Source organism: Kogia breviceps, chromosome 11 (genome assembly GCF_026419965.1).
Source record: "Kogia breviceps isolate mKogBre1 chromosome 11, mKogBre1 haplotype 1, whole genome shotgun sequence".
Classification (NCBI taxonomy): Eukaryota; Metazoa; Chordata; class Mammalia; order Artiodactyla; family Physeteridae; genus Kogia; species Kogia breviceps.
Window position 1 is genome coordinate 24626073 of NC_081320.1, and position 17061 is coordinate 24643133.

The 17061-nt window shown below is 42.1% G+C and overlaps 1 protein-coding gene and 1 non-coding gene across 7 annotated transcripts in view; one reads left to right on the plus strand and one right to left on the minus strand.

Moving 5' to 3' along the window:
• Positions 1-11512: 11512 nt before the first annotated feature.
• The window catches only part of POLE4 (DNA polymerase epsilon 4, accessory subunit), a 195256-nt gene continuing 189707 nt past the window's right edge, over positions 11513-17061 (plus strand). For 4 of the 6 annotated variants that reach the window (XR_010835416.1, XR_010835415.1, XR_010835417.1 and 1 more), the window contains exons 1-3: positions 11521-11805; positions 12391-12475; positions 13151-13192. Coding sequence is in view for 2 of the 6 variants with exons in the window: in XM_067007377.1 (XP_066863478.1) it covers positions 11596-11805; positions 12391-12475; positions 13151-13192 (337 nt within the window). In the remaining 4 variants the exon portion in view is untranslated. Of the gene's footprint in view, positions 11806-12390; positions 12476-13150; positions 13193-17061 lie in introns of all 6 variants that reach the window. The other 2 variants (XM_067007377.1, XM_059079630.2) reach the window with 1 other exon arrangement.
• LOC131766050 (U6 spliceosomal RNA) lies at positions 14206-14312 on the minus strand. The gene has a single exon (XR_009338353.1). It is a non-coding gene; the product is annotated as a U6 spliceosomal RNA (small nuclear RNA).

Below are 17061 nucleotides of genomic sequence, written 5' to 3' on the forward strand. Positions count from 1 at the left end.
CTTTTCTAGAGTTAATTTGCATGCAGCTACCACTTCACCTTCACCCTGCACCCACCATCAGCCAGGGTGTGGCCCAGTGTCCATCTTTGGAGAGCCCACCTCCTTCACATGTCATGCTGGGATCCTGGAGGCCTGTGGGGGTCTTATTGGAGCTCCTTCAGGCTTCTGCTAAGGAAGTGGCCCACTGGCCAGCCTGCATAGCTGTGGCTACCCCTGCCCTCGTTGCCACAGGACATTGCTGTTGAGCACTGGCCCCTTACCTTGACTTCTCTTGCTTCTTGCCCTGGCATAGGGGTACCTGCTTGCGTGGGGACTTCAGAAGGAGGCTGGCTGCCTAGTGACTCCTTCTGGGCTCTGCTTTGCCCAGGCAGCCTCTTGTCCTCTCAGTCTACAATCCTGAGCCTTGATTTCAGGACACTTGTCTTGGCCCTGGTGGGGGCTGACCCGTCCCCACAGGGTAAGAAGTCCACAGGCCAAGAAGTCTGTGCCAACCAAGGTCAGTCCCTCCCTTTAGACCATATTTGGGTACTAGGGATTCAAAATTCCCTGCCCAAATACCCCATTCTCTTCCAGGGCTTCATGAGCCTCTTCCCCATCTGTCCTGCCTATGGTGAGCTCACCTAGGTCTCAGGGGTAGCTAAGGGCAGCTGTTTGTAGAGGGCTTTTGGATAGGATTTAGACATGTGGGTTGAGGTGTGTGTTTAATGCCTGCTGGGTGGGGTTGGGAGTGGGAAGAAAAGGTGGGAGTATGGGCTCACTGCCTCCATGTATACTCTTACAAATGTTAGGGGCAGGTGTAGGTCTTGGGTGTATTTGGGAAAGGAAAAATATTATTCCTTCCTTCCTGCTGAGTCACCCCTTTCCTACCCTTCTTTTCCTCTAGAGTGGATTAAAAGACTTCTTGCAGAAAAACACATCAACCAACATATGAACAAAAAATACCTCAAATTTTACCTACATACAACTGGGCATAACCCATGCACCCAGACATTGAACACTGAGTGGACCACCCAGCAACGTGCCTTTGAAGGGACACTCTTAAGAGGTTTTGGGGACGGTCAGCCTCTGAAGGGGACAAACAGGGACTGATACTTGCCTCAGATTGGTAGGGAGAGAGGATATCTCAGAGGAGGAGACCACTGGAAGTCAGCCTTTTTGGCACACTTGGCAGTAGCAGTTTGAAGGCTCACCCTCTAGGGTAAGGGTCTGCCAGCTATTGTTCCCTGCACAACTTCCTCTTCAAATGTAAACTGACTTGGAAACCAAATATGACAAATAAATGTTGTGGAGCTATTCTGGCTGAAACAGGGTTGGAGGGCAGGGTGACTGTCCTGCTTGGTGGCCCTCCCACCTGCTCCTGAGGAACAAGTTGGAAACATCCAGATCTGTTGGAAATGTACTAGATGAGAGAAGCACAGATCAGTCTGCACCTGGTCGTTCTAGGCCCCGAGGACAGGAGCTCAGGGACAAAGTGGGGGCAAAGTGGACCAATGTTGGACACAGTACAGTCTCCCATTTTCCTCAGGGCAAGAACACATAGGCAGTTTCTCCCATGTTATCATTATCTGCCTTTAAATAAGACAATGTAAGAAGTTCTCTGTAATGTGCAAAGAACTAAGTAAAAATGGGTGATTTCCACCAGTGAAAGAGAAGGTGTGGGTATGTGTAGCCTGGGTGTTCTATCTCGTCATCTACTGTGATCCTTTTGTTCAGAATCCTGTGCTGGTTATGAAGCTAATGTCTCTCAGCTCACACCCACCCTTTTACACTCTACTCTGTGACACTGGGGCTGTGATTTTGAAAACCACAATTCTCTGTGGCCAGCTAGCTCCAGGTTAGGCTCTGTCAACAAGGTGGGTTACGAGGTTGAAGGAGGCAGCAGGGACTCGCTCCTTCCTCACTGCTTCTTGCTGCCATGAGCATAACTTTAGCAATGACTGTTCTTTCTAATAGCAATGTGTTCCAGTTTCCAGTTTTTTCTTCACTCCCAGCACCAGCCTCACAGATGTTAGGCAGTTGCCCCTCCTAGGAGGTCTGGGTTCCAGCTCTGCAGAGCCCCTCTGCTAAACTTCTAAAGGATTGGGACCCCAATCTCTTCCCTTTGCTCTCCAGTCCCAGAGATGGAGCTGCCTGCTGCAGCTACTGCCTCTGTGTTTATCTGAAATTCCTTTTGTACCTTTTCAGCCTCCAGTACTTGTTTCACCTATTGCCTAGGTTAAATTCTTTCTGTCAAAATAACTGGTGTGGTTTCTGCTTTCCTATTGAGACCTGATTGGTACACATCCCTGAGAGGCATTGCTTGGGGGAACAGATGAGGGTGTAGCCTTGCCTGGCTGGGCTGCTTTGAGGAACCCAACCTCAGAAAACCTGCCAGCAACCCCAACTAGTCAACATCTATGGTAAAGGAACTCTCTTGTCACAGGAAAATCCCCTAATCTAATGCAACATTTATAAACAAACTCACTCCAGGAGGGAGGGTTTAATTTAAGAAAGCCAGTAGGAACCCTAAATCTTTTCATTCCAATCAAAGCTGTCAGAGTCAGTTAGCTGCAAAGCTAGTCAGGTGGTCCCAAAGCCGCCATCTGCCCAGCAGCTGTCTTGTCACCAAGGAAACCACAAGTTGGAGTGGAAAGCAATGAACAGGGCCCCCAGGAACCAGCCTGAAACTCAATCATCTGACATGTTTGTCATTATCAACTCTGCCAAAGTGAAGCATCTCTTGCAAGAATGATTCTCTGAAATTCTTCTGCCCCAGTCCACCTGTCTTCTGTTTTCCAAATTGGGAATACGCCACCTCTGAGAAAGACAGGTGCTGGCAGGCATAACAGATAACAAGGAGAGTCACTTGTTTCCTCAATAACAGATAAGGCAGACTGTCTGCTACATTGACAGCAGGGCTAGTGTCTTTGGGGCTCCCTCTCTACTTTCCCAGGCCCTAGTCACTTCTAGTTATCTAGGCCCCTGAGTGGTGGCCATCAAGTCTGCCCACCCTGCCCATGAAGCAGCACCGGGAGAGCATGCTCTGTAACTCCCCTTCCCTCCATCTGAGTTGATGTTTGATGTTACCACCCTGAAAATGATTAAACAAACTTCCATCTTATTAATGACTGATAACTTCAAATGTGACAAGAGTATTCACTCACTTAATCGATCATTCCACAAATATTCACTGAGCACATCCTATGTGCCAGGCACTAGGCTGGGCATTGAAGTTAATAATAACGATTGGCTTCCCTGGTGGCACAGTGGTTGAGAGTCCGCCTGCCGATGCAGGGGACGCTGGTTCGTGTCCCGGTCTGGGAGGATCCCACGTGCCGCGGAGTCGCTGGGCCCGTGAGCCATGGCCGCTGAGCCTGCGCATCCAGAGCTTGTGCTCCGCAACGGGAGACGCCACAACAGTGAGAGGCCCGTGTACTGCAAAAAAAAAAAAAAAAATAATAATAATAATGATTAATCATTTATTAGTGGTGGATGGAACCAGCAGACACTTAGATAGGATGGTCAGGGAGGGCAGTTCTGAGAAGGGGACATATCGGCTGTATTCCAGACATCTATTGCTATGCAACAAACGACCCCAAAACTTAGCAGCTTAAAACAATGGTAGCTGTTATTTTGCTCACAAATCTGTTATTTAGGTGGGGCTTGGTAAAGCATGTCTCTGTTCTACCTAGCATCAACTGGGACAGCTTGGAGGATGGGGACTGGACTCATCTGAAATCTTCCTCATTTACATGTCTAGTGGTTGATGCTGGCTGTTGCTAGGGACCTGAACTGGGCAGTCAGCTAAGACACCTGCATGTGGCCTCTCCATGTGGCTCCTTTCATGGTGGCTGGGTTCCAAAGGTGAGCCTCCCAAGAGAGAACCAAGTTGGAAGCTGTATCACCTTTTTTGACCTAGTTTTAGAAGTCAGAGTCACTTTAAACAGGGTCACTTCTGCAGCATTTTATTCATTGGAAGCAAGGGGAGGGAAAATCAGATTCCACCTTTTGATAGGTTAAAGCCCAAGAATTTGTAGACGTGTTTAAAACCATGACAAGCTATGACTTAAAGAAGAAATTAGTAGAAGAATATTCCAGGAAGAGGTCCGTATGTGAAGTCCCTGAGGGTGGAAAAAGCTTGGTGTGTTCAAGGCAATGAAAGGCCAGCAATACTGGAGCACAGTGAGCAAGACGGGATGTATGAGATGAGGTTAGAGGTGACAGAGCCATTTGAAGCAGTAATATGAGTTTGGAATTTATTGTGGGTACAGTGGGAGTCATTGGATGATTTAAGATTTAAATTCACACCTTGAAAGAATCCTCCAGTTGTTACACAGAGCATGGATTGAGGTGATATTGGAATAGGGAAAACCAGTTAGGACACTACTGGAGTGGTCCAGAGGAGATATAGATGATGATGGCTTGGATAAGAATGTTGGCGTTGGAGATTAAGAGTAGATGCACTTGCAAAAAGGTGGGAAGAATGGAAAGAATTTATTAACAGACTGGATGTGAGACTGAGGGAAAAGAAAGTAAGTAAGAATAAGGATTCTGGGGTTTCAGGCTTTGGAATCTATATGGATTGTGGAGCCATTTCCTTTGATTGGAATATTAAGGGAGGAACTCATTGATACATGTGAAAGGTAAAATCTAGAGTCCATTTTTATGCATTACAAGTTTGAGACTTTTGAGAGATATACTAGTGGCAAGGAATAGACAGCTGGGTATACGAGTTTGAATCTCCTTGGAGTGTGTGGCGCTGGAAATATAAATTTGGGAATCATTAGCATATAGATGGTATTTAAAGCCATGGGCCTGGATGAGCTCACCTAGGGATCTAGAGTGAGCAAAAGAGTATGAAGGTTTAGCTCTGGAAAAAAGTAGCCTGCAAAGGAGACTGAGAAAGAGTGACTAGAAAGATAGGAGGGAAACTAGGGTAGAAATAAAGAATTGATCTGAATGACCCTAAAACTCCTCCAGATCTGAATGTCTATGATTTTATGAATTTCTAAAATCCCGTCAAGCTTGGAAATTCTGTGACTCTATAGCATATGTGGAAAAACAAATTTCCTGATGAGTCATTGGGTATCTCCAAAGACTATAAAAATTAATTCTTCACAATGAGGAATTTTATATCTGGGCCTTAAAGTGATCAAGGGTAAGGTCAATTCTAGAACAAAAATGAGGGTCCCTGGAGATAAGCTTGGGCAACAATGAAAGAGGAAAAATATAAATAGGATTATCTGATCTCCTCTTCTAGTAGGGCTCACTTAGTCATGGTAGACCCCAGGGGTTGGGGACAAATGGCAGCCCTTGTCTTTAGACAGGAACATGTGTGGACCCCAATCCTTGTTTTCTCTCACTGTGGGGGCACTCTCCCCACAGTGACTGCACTTGTAGGGTTGATCTGTTATCTTGAGGAACCCCAAGATTTGTGCCAATAGAGTCCTCTGAGGACTCTTGGCTGGGCCTTGGTCTGGGAGGGCAGCCTGGCAACTAAATTGCTCCTACTGGCTGATATGGAATTGTGTGAGATTAGGTCAGCAGAATGGAACTGATTTAGGGTGACTCTCACATCAGACACAGGGCACTGGGCTACTAATGATCCACTGCCAATACTCAGACTTGAGCTGCATGTGTGGGCCCATACCTCAGCTCTCACACATCTGTGTTCCAACCATAGTGTCATCTCTGATTTATAGCACTCAAAGGTGTGGGACGGTGGCAGACATTCTTTCTCCTGTATACCCCCTTGCCACTGGGGGTTGTCATCCCATGCCCTCCTCAGGCTTTGTACCATACATCAGAAAGTCCTCCTGGGGTGGCTGTGCATACCTCCTCTGAGGGCTTTTAAGACTATTGCTTTGCAATGCCAACAGGCTCTTCCAACCAATGTCCTCTCTTGCCTCCAAATGATATGGTAATAGTGTGTTTTCCTAGGTCAGTCTTAAGCTATGCCCAACAAGGAATAAACATTTCTTGTGTTACCAGGACTGTTTTTCTTGCTTCATCCATGTCTCCTTACCTCTCCTCCCTGTTGATGGTAGTGTTTGGAAGCAGGGCTGCAGGCAACACTAAAAATGATTACATTCTAAAAATGCAGTGATTACAGCCTAAAGAATTCAAGAGAATATGTGGTTTGAAGATGTGTTGTTCTATGTTAACATTATAAAATTTCAAGCAGAAGATTTAACATAATCATAAAATTGATTATCATTCGTATTTTCACGCATACAAGTGTTTCGTAAGGCTTGCATTTTTTGGTCATCATCAATGAAGCACAGAGACACCCTTTGAGAGACTATGCATAGGTGCCATGATCCATGTTGCAGTGTCATGAGTAATGATGCAACCAGAATTAAATAAATGGGATTAGAGGACTGAAGAGGCACAAAAAAACCCATAAAAAACCCAAACCCAAAACCATACTGTTTCAATACAAACAGGTTTCAAAGAGCCCTGGCATTGTGAGCAATTGTTATTGCTATTGTGCTGCTGCCTTTTTCTCACTGTGAGAGACATAATATAAGCCAAAAGAGCATAAAAAGATGTTTCCTGCACCTGAACAGGAATAATTGGTGCCTGGACTCTATGAAGAGTCTTCAAGTTCAGTCTTAATACAATGAACAAATATGTAAATACCTCTATTGATGATTCTAAATCTTCATTGATTAAATATCAACACTCAACATGGGCCCATAAATTTTGAAATACATTTTAAAATCAAATTGTTTAGATAGACAAGAGCCCTTAAAAAATATCTTTCCAGGTTCCTACACATCAGGGGTGATCTTGAAAATGCAGCCTCAGTGGACTGGTGGTGATAAATACCTCACTGGAATAAGTGCAAGAGGGAGCGTAAAGGGAAAAATTGGAGACAATGAATAGATAAGTTTGCAAAAGACTTTTGTTTCAAATAAGAACAAAGAAATGAGGCAGAAGGGACTTCCCTGGTGGCGCAGTGGTTAAGAATCCACCTGTCAATGCAGGGGACACAGGTTCCAGCCCTGGTTCAGGAAGATCGCACATGCTGTGGAGCAACTAGGCCTATGCGCCACAACTACTGGGCCAACGTGCCACAACTACTGAAGCCCACACGCCTAGAGCCCATGCTCTGCAACAAAAGAAGCCACTGCAATGAGAAGCCCACACACCAAAATGAAGAGTAACCCCTGCTTGCTGCAATTAGAGAAAGCCTGCATGCAGCAAGAAGACCCAACGCAGCCAAAAATAAAAATAAATACATAAAAATTTGAAAAATGCTTTTTTAAAAAAGAAATGAGGCAGAAGTTGCAGGAGTGTGTGGAGTCAAGAGTGAATTTTTTGTAAAGATGTATTCTGCCCTAACACCATACACAAAAATAAACTCAAAATGGATTAAAGGCTTAAATGTAAAGCCAGACACTACAAAACTCTTAGAGGAAAACATAGGCAGAACACTCTATGACATAAATCACAGCAAGACCCTTTCTGACCTACCTCCTAGAGAAATGGAAATAAAAACAGAAATAAACAAATGGGACCTAATGAAACTTAAAAGCTCTTGCACAGCAAAGGAAACCATAAACAAGACAAAAAGACAACCCTCAGAATGGGAGAAAATATTTGCAAATGAAGCAACTGACAAAGAATTAATCTCCGAAATATACAAACAGCTCATGCAGCTCAATATCAAAAAACCAAATAATCCAATCCAAAAATGGGCAGGAGACCTAAATAGACATTTCTCCAAAGAAGATATATAGATTGCCAACAAACACATGAAAGGATGCTCAACATCACTAATCATTAGAGAAATGCAAATCAAAACTACAGTGAGGTATCCCCTCACACCGGTCAGAATGGCCATCATCAAAAATCTACAAACAATAAATGCTGTTGAGGATGTGGAGAAAAGGGAACCCTCTTGCACTGTTGGTGGGAATGTAAACTGATACAGCCACTATGGAGAACAGTATGGATGTTCCTTAAAAAACTATAAATAGAACTACCATACGACCCAGAAATCCCACTACTGGGCATATACCCTGAGAAAACCATAATTCGAAAAGAGTCATGTACCACAATGTTCATTGCAGCTCTATTTACAATAGCCAGGACATGGAAGCAATCTAAGTGTCCATCGACAGATGAACGGATAAAGAAGATGTGGCACATATATACATAGAAAGAAACGAAATTGAGTTATTTGTAGTGAGGTGGATGGACCTAGATTCTGTCATACAGAGTGAAGTAAATCAGAAAGAGAAAAACAAATACCATATGCTAACACATACATATGGAATCTTAAAAAAAATGGTTCTGAAGAACCTAGGGGCAGGACAGGAATAAAGACGCAGACATAGAGAATGGACTTGAAGACATGGGGGAGGGGGAAAGGTAAGCTGGGAAGAAGTTAGAGAGTGGCATGGACATATATACACTACCAAATGTAAAATAGATAGCTAGTGGGAAGCAGCCACACAGCACAGGGAGATCAGCTCGGTGCTTTGTGACCACCTAGATGGGTGGGATAGGGAGGGTGGGTGGGAGACACAAGAGGGAGGGGATATGGGGATATATGTATACGTACAGCTGATTCACTTTGTTATACAGCAGCAACTAACACAACAATGTAAAGAAATTATACTCCAATAAAGATGTAAATAAAAAAATACTGGACCCACCACTACTCAAAAAGGACAAATAGATTATAAGGAGTCATGGAAAATTCATTCATGTTACATCAAGCAAGTAGAAGACTAACTAGAACTTCTCCCAATAAGTACAGGCAACATTTTAAAAAATAACAAAAGAGCATGGCAAATGTACAAATATGCTACAGGAAAATATTAAAAGAATGGAAGATGGTATACAAAAGACAGTTGAAGAACCCCATATGGAAGAAAACATGCTCTATGAAACAGGAAAATTGCCCACAAGTGCTTCGTGTGATTTAAAATTTTAATAAGACAGAACAAGAACTCAGATGGCAAATGATGAAAAAACAGAATGAGACTAAGTGGCTATTTATATAGCTATGGAAACAAATTAAGAGCCGAGATGCCATTATTATAAAACTGATAGGTAAATTAGAAACAAAAGAAAGCAGATAAACACAGCTATAAAATGAATTACTGGCATGAAACAAAGGCTTAACGTAACCACAATGAATGAAAAAAGAACAAAATCAAAACAATTATAAGGCAATCAACATGGAGGACAAAGATGATCTAACTTGGTGATAACTAGTATCCCTGAAAAGATATTCAACCATTAAAAACACCATAGGGACTTCCTTGGTGGTGCATTGGTTAGGACTCCACGCTCCTAATGCAGGGGGCCAGGGTTCGATCTCTGTTCGGGGAACTGCATCCTGCATACATGTTGCAACTAAGGGTTCACATGATGCAACTAAGACCTGGCACAACCAAATAAATAAAATAAATAAATAAATAAATAAAATAAATTTAAAAAAAAAACAAAAAAACCCACTATAAAAACAAATATTATTCCTTAAATGATGAAGTAAATCTGTATACTGAAAAAACACACAATAGTAAAAAAAATTGATGCATACATATCAAAACCCACGTGTTAATGTATATGTGTATATGCATGTATGTACAATATTATGTAAAATATATATTATATAACATTACATGTAATGTTATGCAATACATGTAATGTACTTTCTACATTTTTTCTTCTATAAGGCAAAAAAAAAAAAAAAAATTAAGCTCATTTAACAGTCTCCCCAGCAACATCCATTGCCAGAAGCTAATAAAGGGGTATATACAAAGTTCTAAAAAAAAAAAAAGATGTATGCTGATAGGGATGGTTCAGCAGAGGGAGAGAAAGACAGCAAGGGAGCAAGAGCAAGAGTAAGAAAAGAGATGCCAGAGTGATTTCCTTGAGAAGGTAAGAAGGGTTAGGAATCTAATGGACAATCGTGGAGGGGATGGCCTTGGAGAGGAGCACTGACATTTCAGTCCAGTGGCAGATGGGAAGGCAGAGCACCTGGGTGTAGGTACTGTTAGGTGTATAGGCGTAGTGGTGAGAGTTGGCGGAAGCTCCATTCTCAGTGCTTCTATTTTCTCTGTGAAATAGTAACCGATATCATCAGCAGAGAGAGCCAAATGGATTGAGGAGAAGGTATCAAATAATCATCTGGTGAGTGGGCAAGTGAGCAGAATGTGGTGGGATTGTTGGCTGCCTTCATTTTCACTTGAGACTGAGGACAAGACTGGTAAGACCAGTCAGTTTGGTTTTTGTTGTTGACATTTTTTGTTGTTCTCTCTATCCACATACAGCTGTGTGGGTGTCACTGTAGTATAGGCATAGGATTCGATTTAACCTGGTGTGGTGTGCTGCTATCAGCCTATTGTCTCTTAGCTCCAGGTCCATCTTCATTGCTTGCTGGTGATGTCAGAACGTTTCTCCTCGGCCAGATGATTATGATGTTAGGATGTTATGCTGTATCAGTAGAGTGCACTGGAGGACAAAAGGGGCATTTCCTGGTCCCAGTGTGTTTTGGGAGCAGGTTTTTGTAGTGCACAGTGGCCAGCAGTGTGCAGCACCTCTCCTTAGGCATCTTTCCAAAGCATCCCAGAGAAGTGAGTTGCCCATGAGTCCTGCCAGCGGGCACTTCAGTGAGTCGTGGCTGGCCCTCTGCAACAAGATCTTGATCTCAGCTCTGGTGCGAAGAGGTGCTCTCCCATATTCATTCCATCCTTGGGTTTTCTACCCCAGCCCCAGCAACATACATGCAATTTCTCTATTCTTTAGACTTTTCTTTGCCCCTTAATAGTAAATTCCCTGTGAAGGTAGGCATTTTTATATTAAACTTTCCTGTTCAAATTACTTTCCCTGCTCAAACCCTGTGCGGTTTCTTTCTCCTAATTGGACCCTAACTGATATAGATGAGGTTTTGTCACAAGAAAGAGGTAAGAATTGTTGAAATGATGTCCATAACTTGTTTCTTTTCCCTCCTACATTTTTAAAAAAATAATAATTTATTTATTTTTGGCTGTGTTGGGTCTTTGTTTCTGTGTGAGGGCTTTCTCTAGTTGCGGTGAGCGGGGGCCACTCTTCATCAAGGTGCATGGGCCTCTCACTGTCGTGCCCTCTCTTGTTGCAGAGCACAGGATCCAGACGCGCAGGCTCAGTAGTTGTGGCTCATGGGCCCAGTTGCTTCGCGGCATGCGGGATCTTCCCAGACCAGGGCTCGAACCCGTGTCCCCTGCATTAGCAGGCAGATTCTCAACCACTGCGCCACCAGGGAAGCCCCCTCCTACATTTTTATTGCTCTTATTTTACTGTCTCTTCCAGTAGCACGTAAACTTGTTTAAGTTTCTCCTGTATATATTTCTATTACTGCTGTGTTTACTTTTACAATCAAATTTCTCAAAAGAGGGCTCAACTAGGCAGGATGGCGCGTGAGAGTCATCTGTGACGGCGAGAGAGGACACCAGGGCCCCAGAAGCGCTGCGAGTGGCAAAAAGTCTGTCGCCCCGCCGCGTGAGGGGCGGAGTCATGCGCCCGTAGAGGGCGTGGCTTCCAGCGCGCGCGAGAAGGGGGCCGGCACCGCCTGCGTGCACACAATCGGCGGCCGCGCGCAGCACTCTCGGGTCTCGGATGGCGGCTGTGGCGGCTGGAAACGGGGCTTTTCGGGAGGAGGAGGGCACCGGTGGGGACGCAGCGGCTCCTCAGCCCCATGCCCCGACGAGTGCGCCCGGGGCTCGTCTCTCGAGGCTGCCTCTGGCGCGAGTGAAGGCCTTGGTGAAGGCGGACCCCGACGTGACGCTAGCAGGACAGGAAGCCATCTTCATTCTGGCACGAGCCGCGGTGCGGCCGGGGCACAATGGGGTGGCGGGGGTGCCTGGCGAGGGGCGGGGCTTAGCGAGCCTTTGGGTCAGGTTTGGGGAACGCGGGGAGCCAGAAGAGTGTCTGGGGTGGGGTGTGCTGAGCACCGGGAGGTGAGAGAGGTGCTGGGGCCGGATTCTGAGGTGTGAGTATAGGAAGGGAGGACGGAAAAAGGGTCACATAAAGTGGTTGTACTGGTTTGCTAACAGACCTACCTCTTCAAGAGGGCTTGGACACGACTTTAATTTGCATCTCCAGTCCAACACTGAACTTGTAGGAGCCTCAAGTAAATGAGTGTGGTGGATCTACAAGTGAGGGAGGGACGGATGTGTCATGGGCGACTGCAGGAGGGGGAAGGGGACTAGACTTTTATGAAGTCCAGGAGAACCTTCAGCTTCCCTGAGAACCTCTCTTTCACCCCTGTGCGTTCCCCCGCCGCCAACAGAAGCACACACAAAAATTGTACTAGAATTCATCCATACAGCTCTGCTTGGTTGTTTTGTTTTTTCAATTTTAGTTTATTATAACTTTTACTGTTTTTAATTTTTTTTCTGCTTTTCTTCACAGGAACTGTTTGTGGAAACCATTGCAAAAGATGCCTACTGTTGTGCTCAACAGGGGAAGAGGAAAACCCTTCAGAGGAGAGATTTGGGTAGAGTGTCACTGTGGTATCTTGGATCTGGGGCAGACAAGAGAGGGCTGGGTGAGGTTTTCCCTTACACTGGTTAAGACGGCATCATTGTAAGATGAGCGGTGCCACAGGTCTCTTCCTACGATGTTTTCTCTTGGGCTGCCACAGTGCCAGAAAACCCTACCTTTTGAAAATCTGCTTTGGGTGGCTGAAGAGGTTCTGGGACAGAGAACCGAAGGAGTCTAGATGTTGCCAAAGCTAACTAGACCCCTTTATACCTTCTGCCATATGGTACCAGGCTTGACTGGTTTTTATTCACCTAGAAAATAGAGGTTTGATTTCTGACCCTACTTTTTAGCTGGTAACCCTAGAACATCTGTAAGCTTTCATATTACCATAATCTTGCTTTCCCTTCTATATAGGCAACTTTTCTCTGATGACTTTAAGAGCAAAGATGTTCCCCTCAGTGAGCAGTATTTAACCAGGCTTTTCTTATTTTCTTACTCTCAGAGAGACAGCTGATACGTAAGATTTGGTGGTGGAGTAGATATGGATCTCAAGATAGCAAGGGACAAATTTTATAAATGCCCTAATTTGCATAAAGCCTCATGCCCTTCACTGTGGGTTGTGCTTTTGTAAGAGGTTGATGCCTAAATGACCAGAGTTAGTCAGGTGTTCCTCTACCTTGTGTTTCAGATAATGCAATAGAAGCTGTGGATGAATTTGCTTTCTTGGAAGGTGAGTTCTCTATCACGGGGTAATCATTTCCACCTGTCTTTCCCATGCTAACGATATGAGTTCAAAACCTTATAAAACTGATGGCCTGGTTCTTCCTTGTTCATACAGGAATAATTCTTTCTCCCTATTTCCTATTAAGATAGGAAAAACAAATTCTAATTCAAATTCCCTTGGGTAGTTAGAACTTCTTCCTGAAAAACTGCTTAACCATAAAAAAATGGGAGGGACTATAAAGACCCCAGTGTAGTTAGGTGGATTCAGAAACTTTGATCTCCATTCTTAGATATAAATCCTACCCCTCATCATAATGCTAGAGATCAGAAATGATTGCCAACATTTAAAGGGTTACTTTAAAAAGAACATGTTTCTTCAGCAGTCTGTGTAAACTGATTATTTTGCTGCAGTGAGATTCTGTTCTGGCCTGTATCTATTTGTTCTTAGGAATTTTAGATTAACTCTTGTATACTAACTAAATCTTGTCATTGAAATAGAAAATATTTGAGATACCTCATTTTAACTAACTTCTCTTAGACCTCTCTCCTACTTAATTCCTAAATCTGATCAGCGTACTATTCCCTACATATATTCTGATTGAAGAGCTTTGAGAAAGCATGTACCTTCAGTTCATTTCCACCTTTATCACACCAGGATGTTCTCAACTACCTCCCTGAAGGCTCATTACTTTCAGAAATCTTTTCTTGAATTATTTATTTCACTATTTTTACTCCTTTGTTCTGCATCTGTAATCAACCTAGGCCCCTGGCCCTCTTGATATATTCTTTTAAATGTCTTTTAAGATATATTCCCATGGCTAGCTTTGAGCCTAGATTATTGAGTATTCTTTTAATTTGTAGATCTTTTTAAAGTCTCTTTTCTGATTACTCATTTTTCTTTAAAATAACTTAGCTGCCTACCTAAGGCGGACAATTTCTTGTGACTGACATCCTATCAGTTCCTCAATCAAAAATGTTTGGAGCCTAACTCTACCTGTGTATTTTAATTTTATTTTATTTTAAAATATGGAATACTTCATGAATTTGTGTGTCATCCTTGCACAGGGACCATGCTAACCTTCCCTGTATCGTTACAATTTTAGTAAGTGTACTGCTGAAGTGAGCACTTCTACCTGTTTATTTTTAATTACCATCTTTTCAAAGAGATGAGCGATGTGATCAAATTTCTATTTAAGGACATAAAACTGCCAACCTCTTGTGCCAGGATGATAAATTGGAGGGTGCTAGGAATAGAAGTGGAGAGAACTTAACAAAGTTTTCCACTTTAGCCTATACCATGCATAGTGCTTGGCTTGGATTTTTAATAAATGGCTATTTAATGAGTGGTGGATGTGTTCATTTTCATCTTTGGATTCAATAATCTGAGTAGTTGAATCCCTCTGCTCTATCCTACATTAATAGATCTGAATTTTGGTCATTTTAGCCCCCTTGGATTTAGTCCGTATTATATTATTTTGTACCTGGTAAAATAAATGTTCTTATGTCCTTAAATGTGTATGTTCTAAGTGAAATTTTTTTTCTTTTTAATTGAGTCAGTATATATTCCTGTTTAAAAGTAAAATAGTTACCTAATGACTTATAATGAAATGGCCCTCATCCTTTTATTATTTGTTTTTAGCTTTTCAGATGGCTTCTTATATTTCTGAATAATATACTTTGTTGTTGATTTATCAACTAGATCTTATCTTTTGACTTCCTGCTATGATAAATGAAGGTTTGGCTAACCTATACTACCCTATCAGTCCCTTCCTTCCTTTCTGATTTTTGGTAGTTTTATCATTTTTAGGTCCTCTGTTACCTTTACAATTTATATAACATACTAAAATATGTATTTTTTTTTGTTGACTCCTCACTTTGTAAGGTATGACTGTTAGTTCTCTTATTCCTTGCTTTCCCAGTTTTAGCTCACTTCTAGCTCTCACTTTGTGTCAAGGCTGAAAACATACCTCCTTATCATAATTAGATCTTCCATGCTATATAGGTTGAGTGTAGAAGTTGAAAAATGGTATTATGAACAGTCTTCCTCTACCTTCTCTGTCCTTTAATCCCTTATATAGGTCTCCTCCCTTCAGGTAGCGGTTATTAGTCTCTTGTGTAATCTTCTGGGTATTTTAATGCAAATATGTTTAGATATGTGTATATATGTATTCTTTTCTAAGTCTTTCCTTGTGAAATGAGTATGGCATAGAATATGTTTATCTTTTGTGGATACTGTCAAACATCCTGTATACCTGATTCAAATCTCTGTCAGCAGTGTATGACAGTTCCCATTGTTCCTCATTCTCACCAACACTTGGTATTATCAGGGTTTGATTTTTGCCAGTCTGGTAGGAACAACATTGATGAGAGTTTTTATCATAAAATGGTGTAGGATTTTGTTAAATGCTTTTTCTGCATCTGTTAAGATGGTCATGTGGTTTTTGTCTTTCCTTTTGTTAATGTGGTGTATCATATGATTGAATTGTGAATATTGATCTATCCTTGCATCCCTGGAATAAATTCTACTTGATCATGGTGTATGATCCTTTTAAAATATATTGTTGGATTTGGTTGCTAGTATTTTGTTGAGGGTGTTGCATTTATATTCATCAGTGATAATTGGCCTGTAATTTTTTTTTTTTGTAGTTTCTTTGTCTGGTTTTGGTATCAGGGTAATGGTGGTCTTAACTGTAGAATGAATTTGGGAGTGTTTCATCCTCCAGGTTTTTGGAATAGTTTGAGAAGGATAGGTACTAGCTCTTCTTTATACGTTTGGTAGAATTTCTCTGTGAAGCCATCTGGTCCTGGAGTTTTGTTTGCTGGGCGTTTTTTGATTAATAGTTCAGTTTCGCTACTGGTGGTCTAGCTGTTCAGATTATCTATTTCTTTCTCATTCAGTCTTGGAATGTTGTCTGTTTCTAGAAATGTATCCATTTCTTCTAGATTGCCCAATTTGTTGGCATATAACTGTTGGTAGTATTCTCTTATGATTTTTTTGTATCTCTTATTTTGTTTATTTGGATCCTCTTTTTCTTGATGAGTTGACTAAAGACTTTTCAGTTTTTTTTATCTTTTCAAAAAACCAGCTCTTGGTTTCATTGATCTTTTCTATTGTTTTATGTTTCTCTGTTTCATTTTTTTCCACTCTGATCTTTATTGTTACCTTTGTTCTGCTGACTTTCAGCTCTGTCCTTTTTTTCTAATTCTTCTAGGTGGTAGGTTATGTTGTTTGAGATTTTTCTCATTTTTCGAGGTAGGCCTCTGTTGCTCCAAACTTTTCTCTTAGAACTGCTTTTGCTGCAACCCATAGATTTTGGAAAGTTGTGTTTCCATTTTTATTTGTCTTGAGGTCGTTTCTGATTTTCTCTTGGATTTCTTCAGTGACCCATTGGTTTTTTAGTAGCATATGTTTAGTCTCCGCATGTTTGTGTTTTCCCCATTTTTCTTCCTGTGATTGATTTCTGGTTTCACACCATTGTGGTGGGAAAAAATGCTTGATATAATTTCTACCCTCTTAAATTTGTTGAGACTTGTTTAGTGACCTGGCATGTGATCTGTCCTGGAGAACATTCTTTGTGCATTTGAAAAGAATGTGTATTCTGTTGTTTTTGGGTGGAATATCCTGTAGGTATCTTTTAAGTTAACTGGTCTAATATGTCATTTAAGACCACAGTTTCCTTATTGACTTTGTATCTGGATGATCTGTCCATTGATGTAAGTGGGGTGTCAAAGTCCCCTACTACTATTGTATTACTTTCAATTTCTCCCTTTATGTCTGTTACTGTTTGCTTTATGTACTAGGTACTCCTATATTTGGTGCATATGTTATTGAATGTTACATCCTGTCTTTGTATTGATCCCTTTATCATTATATAA